Genomic DNA, 15,819 nt, shown 5'->3' on the forward strand with positions numbered 1-15,819 from the left:
AAAATCCAGATTCAGAAGCTGAAAGACTGAAGTATAATGCTACTTGACCTGCTATTGGATAGCACTTGCAAAGAAGCCAATCCAGAACAATCATTCATTTTACTTAGGACTATAAAGAAGATCAGGTAGCCTCTGTAGCAGTGCTAGCGGTTTCCGCTGTGCTTATTAATGAATATTTAGCTGTATTTGGTGCTTAACCTATTAAAATGGGCAGTTATAAGCATTTTTAGAGGGGCTCTTAAATTCCTAGATTTCAGTTATTTGCAGGCATTTGGGGTCCCTAAATATACTACAAATACAGAATAATTACTATATATAAGTAATACCCTGAGAAAACCCATACGATATCGTAGAAAAACCACACTGAAAGACTTGCAGAGCTGAAATTAACAGCAGAAACATTTTCAGTTTTAACCACCAAGCAGCCCCTGCAAATAAAAAATGTGTTTCTGAAATACTGTGTAACATAATGAGAATAATGTAAAAACATATGGTTCAAGAAACAAGACCACCGTTTAACACCACATGTGTGTTGATCAAACCAAATTCAGCTTTTCTGTAAGCACGGTTTATTGGCACACATAATGGTAAAGCATACATACCAGACATCAGATATGACACTGAACACCTCTGCTATATAATGTACAAATGGTGTCTAATAATACTAGGCTCAAACATATTTTGAAATGTGTTAGCTTCCTTACAAATACACAAATAAATACCCATTAGATCGAATTGTATAAAGACATCTGTCATTGTTTTCTTGCCCATTTTTAAACAAAAATCCAACAAAAAGATCAAGGATATACTGGGGTATCGATTCGATTGAAGATTAAAGAACAATTGTGAACACAAACACAGGGATCTTAAAGCATTTCTGTGGGGTGGATGAGATTGTATGTCAATCTGAAAATGCAAAACTGGTTTGTTCCTTCAGTTTGTCACTTAGTCCTCAATAAATGGTCATGTGACAGTGTGGCTGTTTGTTAACTTTGTGGCTTTGGTTCTGTACTAGCTAGAGAGGTGTAGAAACATGAGAAGTTTTGGTTCAAAATAAAGCAAACCAGCATCCATCCAAACCACCCTACAGAAATGAGAAACTGGTATAAAACAAAAACAGCTGCCATATCCAAACTGCTTTCAGTGGCTGATTTACAGTGGACAAAATAGATTCCACCTCTATTTACAGAGCTACAAACCTTGTTACAGTGTTCCCAAACTGATGAACACAAAAAGCAAAAACCAAACGATGCGTTTCAAAGAGCACATTTATCAAACCAAATTAAAATTGTATAAAATCATGCAGGAGAAGGCTTTTGTATCAGTTTGGGATTAGGTCGTTAAAGGGAAAGAAGTCCAACTTTCCAGGAATAATAATAAAGAAAAACAATAAAGCGTCAACATGTGTCAGCAAAGTTCACAAACTGATTGGCAAAATTACAATGAGACTTCAAAGGATTCAGAAAGAAGCAAAAATACCAATAGACTACAAACACAATCAAACTGGTTTGCATGAAATCACAATCTGTGACAGCCGCAGTAACGTTAAGAAAACAATTCCAGGACAAGATTTTCCTCATTTGAAAAAGCTTCCACTTTGTAGAGAACTTTTATTTCCTCTTAATTGGAAATGAAACTCGAGCAACAGTAGAAACAAACCAACGGCCGACTGAATTTCCAATAAAAATGCAATTGCCTCCAACAATGTTTCATTTGAGTCCAATGCGGTGAGACACTTCCATGGGCTCCGCTGGCTGCTGAAAACCACCTTCCCTTCACCAGCTTTCTATTTCAGAGACATTTTGTTTGTTGTTTTTACTCTTCTCTCTTTCCCACTGTCCGCAGTCAGCGTGATGACTTGTGACCTGCAGGTCAACCAATCACAGCTGAGGTATTCCACCAGACAGGAGGTTCGTATCTGAGGGTTCGGGAGGGAGAATTTGATCTACAGCTTTCCACTGAAGGGAAAAGTCAGTCTGCAATAATAATTTTATTTTACATTGCATACGTTTTGTATGCATTTATTGTCTGTAGATACTTCTGAGCAGTTCTCTGTGTTTTTTAAAAGAAATGTTACAATGATTCAGAGAAGAAAATATCCCAGATGACAAAGTTTGGCTAGACATGCCAGTGGTGAGTTTGCAGACAGGTGAATTCATTATGCGGCACAGAGGCGCTGTCCTCAGGGTAAAGGGGGGAGGTTTAAATGTCTAACCCACATGGAGCCAAGGATCTGTTGTTTTCTTCTTTTATGTAATTTGTTTATTATATTTTTACTGCGAGGGCTGGGGCGCTGTGCTCTCAGGCTTGCTGTCCTGGGCGGCGGGGGGTTTGCTGCTCCAGGGGGCGTTGTTTCCCAAAGCTGGGGAGCTGTTGAAATCGTCCTCGTCATCCAGGCCATTGGTGGCGTCGTACTGCGTGTTCTCCAGACGGGTGATCAGACGCTCATCCTCGTCCCCAAACTCGCCGCCCATCAGGGTCGGCTCTCCAACAACCATCACGTCCTGTAGAGATGAAGAAAGGTTGATGAACTAGAATCTTCTTTTTTAAAACAGACCTCAAATCTGTAATTCAAACTATTTTTACATCTACAAAACTGTGAACAAATTCAGAGTTATTTGCTCCCTTAGAGGTTTCTTCTCTTTATGCTTTTTTGTGACACTTAAATTTATCAATCGATCAAACAAGTTGTATATTTACCAATATTATTGACATTGCAAGATTTTTCTATATTGTGCAGCCCAAACAGAACCAACATGGCCATAGAAAAGTACTAGCACCCTTAAACTAGGGTTTGATGCTCACTGTCATTGTGGTAACTGGCAAGGAGAGTTCTTTGTATCCATTTATGAGCTTTGGCCAATTTTGCTTTATGGAATTGTTTTATTTTGGCCACATTGGAGGATTTGTGAGCCAGAATGGCCTGTTTAAGGTCACATCACAGCATCTCAATTGGATTTAAATCGGGAGTTTGACTAGACGCTTTCAGAGCTTTTCTTTTTAAGTCATTCCGATGCGCCACCTGCTATGGCTATCACTATCCTGCTGCATAAACCAAGTCAAGTTGAGCTTAAGGTCACAAACCCCCAACCACGTCTGACTACCAATATCATATTCTCTTCAAATGCTGTAAAAGACCAGACTTTACAAAAAGCTCATCATTCTACAGAATGTTTCCCCAAAGATCTACAGGATCATCAAGATGTTTTTTGGTAAACTATTAGTCCATGTTTTCTCCATTTGTGGATTATGTATCTCATCATGGTTCACTGGAAATTTAACTCTCTAAAACAGGGGTCACCAACTCCAGTCCTCAAGGGCTACCATCCTGCAACTTTTAGATTCACCTCTGCTCCAAAATGTCTGAATTCCCTCACCAGCATTCACTCCTCTCTACAATAAGCTGGAAACGAGCAGTTTATTTGATCCAGGTGTGTTTGAGCAGAGACGCATCTAAAAGTTACAGGATGGTAGCCCTCGAGGACTGGAGTTGGGGTGACCCCTGTTCTAAAACATCACAATTTAACAAAAGGGTCAGGGACTTCTTACATAATTTATTTTTTCACATAATTCCAAACTGGTTTGAGTTGTATTTTATTTTCTCCTTTAATAAATGTTAATTTGGAAACAGCTACTGTAGTTGCTTTAAACTACACCTTATTTCAGTTATGACCAATAGTTCTCCAGCTGTGCTTCAGCAAATGAATCTGTGAAAAACACGTATACAGAGCTAAAAATTGATCAGAATAATTATTTTATTAGGTGTTTTCTTAGATTCCAATAAAGAAAAACAAACTGATAACAAGTGTAAAGATCTAAATTGGTTCAAAGCCAGGTTCATTAATGGTAGACATAACATCGATTAATTGTTCAAGTTTAGAAGCCAGATCATTGCCCGAATAACTTGTAGTTTTAATATCTTAAAGACTCCTCTCAAAACGGTCAGCTACAGGATTTAAGTGCTTTGAAGAAATTCAATAGTTTTTTTTTTTTTTAATTATTAGCATTATTTAAATGTGGACACTAATATAGTGAGATCTAAATCTTTGTTTATTCTTATTTTCGGTTCCAGATTTTATGATTTTATCACATTTTTAGTCAGTAATTTCTAAGTACACAAAAATAAAAATAGTTTTGAAAAAGTGTATTGTGGTTATGTTCTAGAACCAACTGAATGAAGAAAAAATAAATCATACTGGAAATGAACGTGTATCTGATTTTTCTATCTAATTTTATTCTCAGACCATCAGAACATCAAATGAACATTAATATACTTAGACTTTTGAATAATACTTGTGCTACTTCAAATGATTATGTTATACCAAAGATATACAAAAAAAGATAGTAATATATTTAGCCAGCTTTAAACAGAAATACCACAAGGTCAAAAAGACAACCGTTGACTTTTAATAGCCTCTATCATTATATCATGTTTTCTGTCTGACAGAAAATACCCAGTCACTGAAAACTGTGTGTTTTCCTGCTTTAAATGCAGACCCCCTGCTTGCAGAGAAATGACAGCAAATGTGTGCGTGCGTGTGTGTGTGTGTGTGTTTAGGACAAGTGCGGCTGTATCCAGTGAACCCATCCGAATGGGCGACCCCTCTCTGAGCTCCCCGTGCAAATGAAACCTTCCCATACACTGAGTGGATACCCCTGGTGCGCTGTACCCGGCCCGATCAATACTCATCATGTAAGACATATTTCACAGAGATAGCCCTCTCACACTGGGTCATGGAAAGGAAGGACAGAGATTCATCCATTATCTACTGATATCTGTGACTCGTGTGATGTGAAGGAATCCTGATGGAGAGGGATGCCCCCCCTGGAACTGCTTGTGTTTAGTCACGTTTTTAAATTCCTCTGCAAAAATAATCCTTGCAGTCTAATTTATTATTTCAAGCACCGATCAATAAGGACCTCAATTACTGCTATATTTATTTGTGAGTTGTTGAGTCTCATCCTTTGTTGCCGCCGAGTGTCTGGACCAGCTATTGTAATCTGGGAAGAAGCCGTTCAGTTAAATGGAGTGCACGCTTCACCGCCCATGTGTGTCAGCGCTGCCTGGTTGGGAGATCTCACTCTCCACGGCCGTCTCCACCGCAACAAATACACAAAAATAACCCACAAACGTGCATGTGCACTGGACAGAAGCCAAGACAAACCCACTGCATAACCGCAGCGCTGCAAACAATTCCACACCAAGAGCAGATGAATGCAGATTAACCCTGCCTGCAGTCCTGTATAAAGTAAGCATTGATGTAAACATGCACAACACAACCTGCTTCTACTCCAGTCCAAAAAACACAACAAAATGCACAAACAATGGGAGTCACAACAAGGAAATCCAGTTCATGAATCCAAGCCATCTCCTCCCTGTTTCCCCCCAGCGACCACTTCTACACCTCTCTATGCCTTAATCAGGCTAATTAATTTAGGTGAGCTTTTCAACTAAATGACAATATCCACACTGATTTGTCAATTTGCATAGCTAATTAAGTCATTAGCTAAAAATGTACTGATTGCCAACAAGCCTTGCATTCACCATCTGTTCCTGTGAGGAGGCCTGTCAACCTACCTCTGGCCAATTTTAGGCAACCCCCTCTTTCCCACCATCCCTCTTGAACAAAATCCCTTCGACGATAACAGCTGGTGGCTAGTCTGAGACCAGGGAGAGCTAATTGTGAGCTAATTAATACTGTCTACTTGTCTACTCATCTCGTTAGGAGTTTGCTTTCGCACTAGCAGAAGCAGCAAGATCTTGAATGGGCCAACGCAGAGACAAACGCCTCCCTTCTCGCTTGATTTCACCAAGTGTTGCATGAGGATGCATTCATAGAGATTAGCAGAGGGGAGCGAGGAGGACGTATCTGATCCTCCTCAGGCCTCCAAAACAAGTGGGAATTTAGTGGGTTGGGACAGAATGCAGTTTCGCTACAGACAGGAAAACCAGACAGGTGACAGAAAATCATTTGGTTATTTATGGATCGTATTTAAAAACATCAGTTGAAATACAGCTATATACAGCCAAAAATAAATCCTGCACACCTTACAGAACTTATAATAGGAGAAAAATGTTTCCAAAAGTAAAAACAGTTAAACAATCCAATTAAGAGTATAATCCAATGCGCTGGCAGCATCATATTTTTTTGGGCATTATTGGTATGTTCTTTCACACATATAACTGTTGTCTTTGATCATCTCTTCAGCTTCTTCTCTTTGCAAGGCCCTGTGGTTATTGGAAATGCTATATTTGAAGATAAAAACTGATATATTGGACATAAAAGGCAATCAATGGACTTTAGACCTTTCTTATTATTTGCATCTCCCAGGGGCCAGTAAACAGTTCCAGTTGGAAGTGTACATACACTGATCTTTGTTTTTGTAGTTCTTTTTTTCAAGGTAGACATTAGCAAAAACATAAGTCAACTTTTCTTTTTTAATCTTAGAACTGGGTGAACACATTAAAATTTAGTATACATATAGTGAAACTCAAACATAAATATACTCACATTTTTCTGCATTTTGACTATATTGTATCAATTTGCACAGTAAATTCACTTTATTTGGCCATCAACAAGATCCTGACATAATTTTAGCTCGATAGCTCCAACTCTTTTTGGAAAAGGTCTCACAGGTATTCGTCTGTCTTCATTATTTCAAACATTGTCTACCACTGGCAGTGTAACAGACCATATGTATTATGCTAACACCGCATGCTTGACAGATGTTACAAGTCTAAAGGCTTTACCTTCTCTTGTCTTTGCAGGCAAGTAGTGCAATACAACTTCCTCAGACATTTTTTTCTTAAGTCAGCATACTCATAGTCTATACTGATGTTAAACTGGAAAGTGACATTGGACTTCTTTTCCCAGTTTATGATAAACTCGAGGTGTACTTCCAGAACTTACTAACTGATGTCCCTTCATCAGAGGTAACAGCTTGGGACATAAATTTTGACATAATTGGCTGTTCCATCATGACGATGATACCAAAGATCCAAAATGTTTTTGGAAGGCTTACATTAAGCTTACTGAATGGCCTCCTCAGAGCTCTGACCTCAAATCTGAACATTTGTTGGCTTCACTCAAAAGCCCGATCTTTGGCAGAAAATCAACAAACAGATCAACTCTACCAATCCAACAAAGAAGAGTGGTCAAACATTCTTGCCAGACACTTTAGCTAAAAACTTTGAGAAAATTTACAAATAATTAAAAATATATAAATCCATTCCTTTCTTAATTCACTAAAGTTGTTTGATGTATATTTCTTACAGTCTAAAAAAATTTTTTAAATCTATGTATGGCATTACAGTCCGTAATGTGTGTATGTAACTGCATGTGACACATGCAGTGCAGGTGCAGTTTGTTTTTTTTTTTTTTCTTTAACTGTGATTTGATTCTAAATTAAGGGAACTTAAATCTAATGTTAAGGTAGATCTATGGAATATAAAACACAACCATTTCAAGATGATTTCAGTCTTGGATGTTCCCAATGTAGACCACTAGAGGTCAGTGTTGCTCATTCTATGAACACCCTCTCCACCACCACCGGTTAACCCTCCCCTCCTCCCCCTTCCAGTTGCAAGGGTCCACTCCTTATTGTTATTGGACTCACGTAGGCTTGTGTTCAGCCACAAACGAACAACTTCTCAGACAAAGACGGCAGGCGCACAACATATGTAACCAGCATGTAACGGACCGCGCTGCCCGTCTTTAAGAGTTGTGTGGATGCACGACACAAGTGGGGATGTGTATATGTGTGCTTGTGTGAGTGGGTGGGTAGGTAGGTAGGTGGAGGTGATGAGGAAGAGGAAGAGGGAATGGGGGTGGCTGGGGTTGGAGGTGGGGTTAGGGTGGGTGAGGGGGGGCTCAATGATGGAGCAAAGACGGAGCATGTGAAGAAGGAGGGAGGGGGGGTGAGGGTGTATACAGATATCTGTGATAATGAGAGCTGGCACAGAGCCACGCTGCCTTCCAAAGAGAAAACAATTTGCGAGTGCAGTGTGTATATGTGCATGAGATGTACATTATGTATGGGTGAGACGAAGGCAACCAGGTAAAAGACTAGAAAAAGATGAGACAGCCCAAGAGTCTCCAGTAAATATAGACGGTCAGTGCAGAATGTCTGTAGGCAACCCAGGGTGTAGCACATTAACACTACTGTCCATTTGAAAGAACAACAAAATTAATAAGTTAGTTGAAGTCAGAAACAAAATGAATTGGTCTTTCTTTTCAAACCCGTATTAGAGGACTAAATTGTTCTTTATATCAATTATGTTCAATGACATCTCAAAAATAACCCCTGTTTTTATTGAATAAAGAATAACATTTATTTTGGTAATGTTTGGGAGAGTAAAAGAACTAGGCTGAAGTGGGAAAATCATGCAGTTCTTGGCAAAAATTGAAAAACAGAAACAGATTTAGCGTATTTTGTGCTATTTATGCAGAGCCGGCCAAGGCACTGAAACACAGCCATGACACCTTCCAAAATAGTATATTACAAAGAATTTCAAATGATTCAAATTAATTGATATAACATTTAATTCACACAAAATTTAAAAATATGAACTCAAATGTTCATAGTTTAACTCTTATCTCAGGAGAATGAAGACATTTCTGTTTCAGCTGGAGTCATATTAGATCCACATTCTGTTTACAACAAAATTATACAAGAGGTTTTTAATTTTCCATCTGTGAATGTAGATACAGTCAATTAAACATTCCTGACTTAGTATTGAAATAATATCCACCAGACGTGACAGGAACAGCAAATGGCTAACTTAGGGTGACTTTCTACAGATTATTACCATCTTTTACATTTTAAGCAATTTATTTGTTGTATTTATTTAATATGTATTAAATTTATGTATCGAATGCTGAAAAACGATGTGGATGATGTGATTTTCATACCATAAAGAAATTTATTGTTGACTCATGTGCTAACAGGGATGCATGTGGTGGCTTCCAACTTTAATTTTGATGTGGGCCCCAATTAACCTTGGACTGTCCCTGAGTCTTTGCTTGGTTCCTACATGCAGGTCTACAGAATCCTAGTGTTTTAAAATCTTTCCTAACAGCAGGGCTACTTTCTGAGATAAACTAACAATATATAGACACGGTATATTTACTGTGCGACTGGGCAGACACTGTATAGAAAGCTGGTAACACTCTTAAATTTTCCATTAGGCTGAATTAGTGCCGAGGACAAAATGTACGCACATTAATGCCAACCAGTAACACCTTAACAAAAACAAATTCCCTTTATGTTTTGTATCAGCGCACTTTTTCCTGCACTGAAATGATCTGTGTAGAAGAACAGCGGAGTGCTGTGCCGGCGCGTCTACAGAACAGTAAATTGGATGCTGGGGAGTGAATGTAATACAGCGTGTGTATAATGAGCATTGTGTGGAATAAAAGTAGAGCCTCTGCAGACAGCACACCCACAGCGGCATCCAATCCTCCGGGGAGATGCCAGGCATGTGGTGAAACACTGAGCTGTTTAGGCAGCTGTTTAACCTTTAAGTACGTCAAGTAACCTTTAATACAGCCGTGTTGCCAAATCAGGCATTTTGAACCTAATTCAGGTCATGAAGCTGTATGCTTGTAAAATCCATATAAAGCCCTTCAGGATTTATTTGTTTAATCATAAAAACGATATTATTATGACAGTTTAATGTAGACATAAAATAGTTTAACCCCCCTACATTAACATAAAACTTCCATATTTATTAGTAAAAACACACCGAGTCAGAAATTTAATTAGACAAAAATGGATTTCCGATATTATTTTTTTTAATACAAAAAACACATTTAAAAAGTAATCAAAATCAAAAGTTAAATAAGATTCATATGTGTCACATGCCAATTTAAAACCCAAAATTATTGAATATTTTCCCAGTCATGAGAGAAGGTGTTAAAAGTTACATTCATCCCAACTTCAGCTTTATAAACAGTGAAGCCGCCTGACCAAAACTGGCTCATATATAATGTTTAAGATGATATTTATTATACATTCACACATAAATTATGTGTGTTATGTTATGTCCTTCACACCTTTGTGAAAATAACAATAATAATATTAAAAAAAACAAACACATGTACAGCACCCTCCACATTTATGGTTCACCAGTAAATATGTGTAAAAAAAACACTTAAATAAATGCAACTTTTATAGCACCAAGGTAAATCCATACTGTAGATACTAAAATCTTAATTTGAATCCATTTGTACAGTGGAAGAAAAAAAGATTTGACATTAAGATTTAATTGTTTCTATAAAATCACAGGTGCCACAATAACTGGCAATACCAAATAACACTGTTGGTTTGTGTTCCGATAGCATAGAAAGATTGCTTTGATGCAGCTTTAAATAAACGCCCAAATAATACATTTGAACACCATACATATGAACTACTGCTTCACAATTTGTCAACATACTGCTATAATGTCCCACCAATGACCCAATAAAATAATTATTTCATTATTTTAATCTCACAGAAGCTCGACAGGAATACTTGTAGAAGAATTTAAAAAATTGACACCGGTAGTGAAATCTTCTTTTTGATTAATTTGGCAAAAATAATGGTCAGTTATTTCTTCAAAGCAAAAAGTAATATTCAAATTTCACAGTTACAACATGTCTTGATGTTCCACAAAATCCTCTGAATTTCCTTCTGTTTAGATGCACAAAACATGTAGTTTTCAATGCACCAAGACAAGAAACATTGTGAAAGCAATCTAAAAAGTGACTGCAATTGAATAATTTTTTTAATTTATACTTTACAGTTTTAAGTTCATCTGAGAGTCTAGAAACATTTATTTAGTAATCAAACTCTTCACCTGAAGGCATATATTGCCCTGGGGTGTAAAACTGCATTTTATTTATATTTGAAAGTTACATTTTTCACGTTCTTAAGTCAGAAATACAACAAGAAAACAGTTAACTCAGAATTCTGTCTGAGTAAGTCAAAGTTTGCAGAGCTTCCAAATATATGCTATATAGAAAGTTTAGCTTTATCCCACAAATGAGTGGAGAATAAATATCAGAGGTCCATTTCTTTCAGTCATTCTTCAAAATGGTAAATACAAGACAACATACTATTTAGGTTGACCATCATAAGTTAGAAAACACATTCACCTAAACGTCCCCATATCATTGACTGGTAAAAAATTGCAAAGTTTCAAACAACTGATAAATAAGCTCTGACAAGGACATCAATGATGGTCAAAGGTCAGTTTTTGAAAACTGGCAATTTTTTTATGTGTGATAAATTAATTTGTATTTTGTGATGTGCTCAGTGTTTTTAATCAATCTTATCTCTGTTTAGTTTTCTTTATTTTAAAGCCCAAATAAATTTGCCTTTTCTTGCCTTACTGGAATAAAAATGAAAATATTGGAATTTTATATATTTATAACAGATATACAAATCCATAAGTTGCTGTATTGTTAGTGAGTTATATGTTCCATTTTATAAAAATAATCCATATTAGTTTCTCAAACTTTTTTTCTTAAACATCATAATATCAATTTTTTCATTTCTAAAGTAGAGACATAGATCCACCATAAAGAGCTGAAAACTCCCTTTACAGCAGCATGGTGGCATGTTTCTGATTTCCAAGTAAAATGAACTGCTGCTGGGCAGTCTGTGAGTTTAGTGCCTTGCTCAAGGGCCTGGTCAGTGTGCTGGCTGTGAGAGGGCAAAGCATGATTTCACCACCCACATTTTCCGATTCGCTTCAAAGTTTTTCTTTTATTTATAGCCCAAGGCTTTGGTCACTTGGATGAGCAACAAGGTCTCATTGCTGGTTGGTCGTTTTAAATAAACATTGTGAAAAGGCAAAGGTTTTTTCTGAGAAATAGGAAAACATTTAGGAGGCAGCTGTAATGGTTGGTCACAAAGCATCCTACAAGAACTGTTATGTTCTAATCTTTCACTAAAATGTTTTCCTGCTTTGATCACTTCCATTTTGTCCCATTTTATTTCTTTTTATATCCCTCTTTTTTTTACAGTGTTGAAGCTTTTTTTTTTTTTCCATTTGTACAAATAAATTAAACCATAGCTGAAATACCATTAGGAATTTCTGGTGCTTGTTTGGAACTCTGCAAACATTCAATTGCAGCTACAGAAACCAATTACGGCTCCTTTCTGAGATGCTTTGAAGAAAAGCGACTGCTAAATGGCTGTATGTAAATAAAAGAGGAAGCAAACCGAGAGGAGCTGATGCTTACAGGTACCTGACTGGAGAGGCTGAAGTTGGTGGCGGGGCTGCGCTTCTTGCTGGCGGCGGTGCCCACGCTGCTGTTGGCGCTGCTGGCTGAGTTCTTCCGTTTCCTCCTCTTCGTGGTTGTCTGTCGGGCAGGCTCAGCTTTGGCGCGACCAGCAAAGAGAAACAGAGGCCATGCCAAGAACATAATGCATACAGACAGAGACAAGGTGTAGGAGTGTGTGCAGTGTGTACAATTTGCAAGTGAGATCATGCAAACTTGTTCCCAGTGCTTGTACACTGAAAACACATGCAGACAGAAGACGCGATCCCACAGACGTTACACAGATAAGAGCCTCTATTAAACAAGGATGCATGCTTTATCTTCAGAGGTGAAACCACACAAGCGTTAACATCTCCAAACACATGCAGCTATATGAAAGAACCTCTGCTTCATTTACATAAATGCTCAACTATAGACCTTGATGTTCAATGTGATGCAATTTGTTCAAAAGCAAAAGCAAGACACAACTGTTCGACTGATTGAAATCTAACTAGCATTAACACTGAATTTGTATTATTTCTATTGAGAATCGGTGATTAATAACTCTAATTACAAGCTGTAGCCAAGTCGTCACATGCAATAAACATTCAACACACAATTTTGACATCAGGCAGGTGAGAATACATGATAAGCTTGCACATGAAAATGCATTTCAGTCCATTCAAGCGAGCAAGGAAATGATGCTGCTTTCTTGAAAGGCGACGGACAGTTGATATTGTTAGAGAGAAGATACCTTTTTTGTGATTTGTGGGAAATATTTCCGTTTTGAAGTTCTGTGGGTGTCCAGCTGAAACCGGAGCCAAAATTAGTTGTGTTGGTTAAACAGACAGAAATATCAGAAGGTACAACAGAGAATTGTTAATAGCATCACTGGGTAACTCAACATACATTAAATAGAATGTGAAGTTAATCTATAAGTGGAATAATTAGAATTACAAGGTTACCCAGGTAAGTAGTTCAGTCTGTTCCTTTGTCCCTGACAGTTTCACTAACTTTTGTTAGAGAATATATGTAGCACATAATTTATGAATACAAGGTTTTGCGAATTCTTCCGGCATTCGTTAGAAAGCGTTATTCCTTTTAATCTCAAGAGAAGACAAGAAAATCCTGCTGCGATTTTCAGTCAGATGTCTGAAAGTGAAATACATTTTCTGAGGTTTCTGTCTAATCATGATCTCATATTCAGTTATAACAATCAGAGACTAATAACACAAACAAACAGCACTATAAATCAGAACCCCAAGAACAAAGGGAATTTTATCCACATCTTATCTCGTTTGATTTAAAAAAAAATTGACAGACGTGTTTGTTTATGAAAAAAAATAAAAATAAAAAGACTCTGCTATTGTGAGGGACAATCATTTGTGTTATCCCACTGGTTTCCTCTGATGCTGAGCCTGTGACGCACAAAAATCGCTTCCATTTCCACCAAAAGAACTTATCAGAGCATAAATACACCCGTGGCTTCCTTCCTGCCAAAATCCCAACCTGTTTCCGAGCTGGAGAAGAATTGCAGGAAAAGTGGAACAACACCACCAACAAGGAAAACCCTCATTTCAGCTAAACTGCAAAGACTGTGCAACAGATGTGTCAACATGTAAATGAATGAGAAGGAGTAACCTCTTTGTAAAGGGTCAACACTGTGAGGAGCCATTTTTAAATAAAAAGCTGCATATTACCATAAAGCTTGCATAGAGCAGAGAAGAATTCTGATCTGCTTTTGCTCTTTTACCATGTGCACAAATAACTATCAATGCAGCCAGGAGTCTTTATTATATTCATAAAATGCTTTCCTTTTTCTCTCTCCCTCTGACTCTGTTTTTTTTTCTTTTCTTTGAAGAATGTCGTGGACGCTGGGGAGCCGCTGTCCGGGGAGCTGGATCTGCGAGTTTGATTACACCCGGCACTCTTAATTAAAGTTACACAGGTCTGAGTCAAAGGCTTTTTGACTGGTGTTGGTTTTTAAAGACATCTCGTCACGCCTCGCTAAGCATTGCTGTAATTTGCAGCCACTCCAATGTGTCCCAAAAAAAAAGAAGAAAAAAAAGAGAAAGAAAAAAAAGAACGGCCTTGGCTTACTCCCTCTCCGGCTTAAGACCGCGCAGCCAATTTAAGCTCAGTACTTTTCAGAAACCAGCCTGCAAACATCAATCAAGGGCGCCTGAGAGGCCTGTTAAAGATTGGCAGGGTTGAGATTCAAGAGGCAACCCTGAATTCTGATGATTTTATATACCTGACAGGCAAAAAAAATATATTTCAGAAATTAGGATGTATAATGGCAAATTTGGGAACATAAATGATGCAATAAAACACACTCTGAGTGAAAATATTCCTGCACAGTGATGGATGGAGTAGAATTAAAAGCTGTTTAAACGGAAGAATAAACTCAAAAGCTCAGTAGAGGGAGCAATTACCTCTCACTATTCTTTATGAGGAACCAGCTGTTTATAATGATGGTTACTTCAGCCCCATTAGGACTCACTTTTATTGTATTAAATATTCAGGAAAACAAAGCAGAATTTAAGAGTTTTGCTGAAAGAAATGGCTCTTTCAGGGTTTCAGCAGAAGGAAACACTATGCATTATGTATTTACCTGGTGGTGCTACCATTCTCTGCCATTTTTGGAACAGACATGTCTTCAGACAGTCCCGGGGACTGAGGTTGTAGGTCTTGTGTCTCGACATGAGCTCCTGCATGGGCTCCAAGATGACGCACAACTGCAGACACAGCGAGACAAAGCAGAAGCTCAGTGAAAGCAGAGAACAGAATCGGCAATTTTTCTCAAAGTATTTAAAATTCTCCACTATTTTTTTTTTTTTTACTGCTGATGCTGCTCCTGTCATGATAAACCAAAACCAGAATAGGTTGAGTTTGTTGCTCAATTAATCACTCGCTCACTGACGTCTAAGTGATTAATTAGGAAGAAAACGTATTTTTATAGACACTTCAGCAAAATATCTTCAACTTTTTATATCAAAGTGCTTATGGAAGGACCAATGATAAACTTCAGATTTATTTATACCTTTCCTCCCATTTTGACATACAAACACAAAATTTATTATAATTCATCAGAATATAATGAGACAGATCAACAGTGAAGTGAAAACATTGCATGGTTTTCAACTTTTGTTTTGCAAAGAAAAAAATGTTGCAGCACTTATATATTTAGTTTATGGTTGTAACATGACAAGATGTGAAAGGTTTAAGCGGTAAGAATACCTTTATAGGCCACTCTGTTTATATATTGACCCCCAGGCTTATTGATACCCTTCTTACAGATGCGACAAAAATATTAAAATAAGTGTAATTTGTACTTCAGTAGAATAATCTCACACTGAAAATTTTAGAAAAGTCCAACCTTTAAATTTACGACATCTATTAATCAATCAATTCAATCAATCTATATTTACACAGCACTTTATGCACCCAAAGAGACCAAATGTAAAGTGCTCGATATGTTCACAGAATAAAACATGAGTCACAAAACAGGAACATACATAATTTAACAGACAAGGAGAAAACTAAAAAAAAAAAAAAAAAAAAAAAAAAA

At 37.4% G+C, this 15,819-nt stretch overlaps 1 protein-coding gene across 5 annotated transcripts in view; it reads right to left on the reverse strand.

Annotated features, from left to right (window-relative positions):
- Nucleotides 1–546: 546 nt before the first annotated feature.
- Nucleotides 547–15,819, reverse strand: part of ldb2a (LIM domain binding 2a) — a 114,332-nt gene continuing 99,059 nt past the window's right edge. Inside the window, exons 6-9 of one of the 5 annotated variants that reach the window (XM_015033177.1) lie at nt 14,863–14,986; nt 13,003–13,056; nt 12,237–12,367; nt 547–2,504 (exon numbers count right to left, since the gene is read on the reverse strand). In XM_015033177.1, coding sequence (XP_014888663.1) covers nt 2,274–2,504; nt 12,237–12,367; nt 13,003–13,056; nt 14,863–14,986 — 540 coding nt within the window. In that variant the 3' untranslated portion in view covers nt 547–2,273. Of the gene's footprint in view, nt 2,505–12,230; nt 12,383–13,002; nt 13,057–14,862; nt 14,987–15,819 lie in introns of all 5 variants that reach the window. The other 4 variants (XM_015033176.1, XM_015033175.1, XM_015033173.1 and 1 more) reach the window with 4 other exon arrangements.

Source organism: Poecilia latipinna, unplaced genomic scaffold (assembly GCF_001443285.1).
Source record: "Poecilia latipinna isolate Pla-1442-1.1 unplaced genomic scaffold, P_latipinna-1.0 Scaffold259, whole genome shotgun sequence".
Lineage (NCBI taxonomy): Eukaryota > Metazoa > Chordata > Actinopteri > Cyprinodontiformes > Poeciliidae > Poecilia > Poecilia latipinna.